Source organism: Camelina sativa, chromosome 19 (assembly GCF_030686135.1).
Source record: "Camelina sativa cultivar CO46 ecotype springtype chromosome 19, ASM3068613v1".
In the NCBI taxonomy this organism is placed as follows: domain Eukaryota; kingdom Viridiplantae; phylum Streptophyta; class Magnoliopsida; order Brassicales; family Brassicaceae; genus Camelina; species Camelina sativa.
In genome coordinates this window covers 19,504,000-19,506,928 of record NC_141898.1, presented here as the reverse complement: position 1 = coordinate 19,506,928, position 2,929 = coordinate 19,504,000, and the positions used below count along the sequence as shown (strand labels likewise).

The following is a 2,929-nucleotide window of genomic DNA, read 5'->3' as shown; positions in this document are numbered from 1 at the left end:
TGTCCAAAGGAAACTAAGATATTTACAAAAAATACATGGGTAGTATCCACCCAAATACATGGATCTAAGACCCAAAAATCGAAAAACTGAATCGGTATCTTTAAAAAAAAACCTGTAAAATTGATGTTTAAAACCGCTCTCTCTCGTCACTTTTCTCTTTCTTCGAATCGATTTGGGTTCTCAAAAGTAAGTAGAATTAAGGTTTTCTCGTTTTCTTTCAATCAACCAAAAATCAAGTAACAAGATGGTGAAATCAAGGGGGGGGGGGGTCGTGTGACGAGGAGTGATCGTTTGAAAGAAAAGGACATCTCACAAGGAGATGGTGGTTCGAAAGCAAAATCCGATTCGTCGGAATTAGGTGTGTTGGGTTTGAGTCTGGCGACAGTAGGAGGAGAGAGAGCTTTGAGTACGGTGGCGGAAGAAAGTAAAACTCGAGTTTCGGAGGAACCCAATCCGGTGGTCGAAGGAGAAAATGCGAACGAAGGAGAGAAAGCAAAATCCAGTACTCCGTAATCAAGTAATCGAGAAGAAGATGATGAAGAAGGAGGAGATAACGAGAGATCTACTTCTGTGGAATCAAGCGATGGAGAAGAAGAAGGAAACGATGAAGGGGAAGAAGAAAAAGATGAAGGAGAAGAAGGTGAAGAAGGGGAAGAAAAATACGATGAAGGGGAAGAAGAAAACAATGAAGGAGAAGAAGGTGAAGAAGGGGAAGAAAACGACGATGAAGGAGAAGAAGAAGAAGAAGATAAGGAGGGAAGTTCGAACTCGGCAGGTAACACGAGAAGGAGTACAAGCAAAAGTGAGAGGGAGAACGAGGAGCACAACGATGCAAGTGTAAGTACAACTAGTCTATGTCATTTGGAATTGAATTGGAATTTGAAATCGAACTGGTGGAACTGGTGCAACTATTGGGTGTAGAACTAGTAAAACTGGTACAACTATTGGGTGTAGAACTAGTAGAACTGGTACAACTAGGTGGTGTAGAACTAGTAGAACTGGTAAAACTAGTTGGTGTAGAACTAGTAGAACTCATGTAAACCTGATATTGTTGCAAGAATCGGAGGAGGAAACAGAAGCGATGCAACCTTTAGGAATGCACTTCAATCCTAGTCAGTACAACAAGAAAATCAAGCTATCGACAAGGTGTCATATTTTAAAAACTTTGACAATGCTTGAAAGATTAGAGCATTCACTGACTAGTTTTGAGAGGGATTGGTTTGAGAAACATCCACAATTCAAGCACATTTTCCACATGCCAAAGGACCCAAACCACAAGCTTTTGGGAATGTGGTTGCTCTTTCTTCGAACGACAGAAATTGAAAAAAAGAAGGAAGCATGGTTTGTTGTGAATGGTGTTCCAATCCGTTATGGTCTGAGAGAACACACGTTGATGTCTGGATTAGATTGTCGGTGTAATCCACTTGATTACAAGGAAGCCGGCGGTTACGAGTTTCGAAGGAAGTATTTTTTAAGAGAAAAAGGTTAGACTTCAAGATGTGAGGGAAAAGCTAATGGTAATGCAACCAGGTGGTACTCGTGATAGGTTGAAGATGGCGGTTCTCTACTTTTTAGGAAGCATCATTGTAGGCCATACTAAAGACTTGGGGAAATATGTTGCGGGTATCGATGATTTTGTTGTAAGAGCAGTGAATGATCTAGATTTTTGTGTGTGTGTTTCCTTGGGGGAGATTATCATTCGATAACATGCTAAAAGAGATTTCTCATACAATGAGGCATTTTAAAGGGGTCGTGCATAAAGAGGGTGCGTTATGGCCTGTTCCAGGTTTCTGTATTCTATTGGAGGTTAGTTAGTTTAAAATTTGAAGTCTTTTCATTGTTGATATTTCTTATAAGTGAAGCTGATTTTATATTTTTTGTGTTGTGTAGTTTTTACTATTTGAGGCAGTTCCAATTTTGGGGAATACTTACATCGACCAAATTCATGAGGCGGATGAAAGTTTTCCTAGGATGTGCAGGAGGAAATTTATGAGTACCGGTCAGAAAGGTTTTCCTCTAAAGGATATAGGTGATACACTTGGTACAACAACGGTTAGTTATCCTAACAACTGAAGTTATTTATCATTTGAATAAATTGGTTTGTAATGTATCTAAAGTAGGTCGTTTACACAGGCAATTGCTAGTGTGATCCCTCATATTGATAAAGAAATTCCTCTTCTCAATTTAATCATGGAAGAAGCTGAGGAAGACGATACCCATGATGTCGTTGTTGCCAGTTGGATGTGGCGTCTTCGTAGAGGACTACCTGTACTTTTGGAGGAGATGTACACAGCAGATGTGGCTTCTCGGTCAGGACAAAGCGATGTGAATGAGGTGGTCGAGGAAATAGACGCCAATGAACAACCGAGAGAAGATACTATTGAGTTGGTGGATCTTCTAAGCACCATGAAGCAGGATATGAAAACCCAGTTCGATAACATTTTGGCGAAGATTGATGGGCTTGAAAAAGGATCGAACCGTTGGAAGTATATGTGAAAGAGCAAGAGAAATCAAAGGTAATACTTCGTAATACTAGAAGGTGTTAACAATATTTGGTTTCATGTCAGGCGCCTATAGATGATGAGCAACCGAGCAGGGATGATGAACACCCGAGTACTTCGCAAGCAGGAGGAAGAGGGACGAAGAGAAAACGGTCTAAGAAGTAGTAAAACTATGTTAGTTTCTTTGATTTGTCACCGTAGTACTAGTAAAACTATGTAAAACTTCGTTATTTTCTTGGATTTGCGATTGGTATTACTAGTAAAACTATGTAAAACTACGTTATTTTCTTGGATTTTCCGTTCGTATTTTTGGTAAAACTACGTAAAACTAAACAAAACTAGAGAATTCATTTCAATATAGAACATGATTCAACAAGAGAATTCATATAAAAGATAAGAAACTGATTCAACAAGTTTTAAACCAATGT

General features: G+C 39.2%; 1 protein-coding gene across 1 annotated transcript; it reads left to right on the top strand.

Moving 5' to 3' along the window:
* Nucleotides 1–1,081: 1,081 nt before the first annotated feature.
* LOC147920812 (uncharacterized protein At3g43530-like) lies at nt 1,082–2,496 on the top strand. The gene is made up of 5 exons (XM_087501242.1): nt 1,082–1,484; nt 1,531–1,668; nt 1,787–1,806; nt 1,891–2,052; nt 2,134–2,496. The coding sequence occupies exons 1-5, from the start codon at nt 1,082–1,084 to the stop codon at nt 2,494–2,496; spliced, it is 1,086 nt and encodes a 361-aa protein (XP_087357368.1).
* Nucleotides 2,497–2,929: the final 433 nt, after the last annotated feature.

What these genes read in the sequence shown, in the direction of transcription:
- LOC147920812 (XM_087501242.1), top strand. Translation starts at nt 1,082, where the DNA reads ATGCAACCTTTAGGAATGCACTTCAATCCTAGTCAGTACAACAAGAAA. An exon ending in GTTTCTGTATTCTATTGGAG is followed by an intron (nt 1,807 to 1,890) that starts GTTAGTTAGTTT and finishes TGTGTTGTGTAG; the next exon opens with TTTTTACTATTTGAGGCAGT. An exon ending in ATACACTTGGTACAACAACG is followed by an intron (nt 2,053 to 2,133) that starts GTTAGTTATCCT and finishes TCGTTTACACAG; the next exon opens with GCAATTGCTAGTGTGATCCC.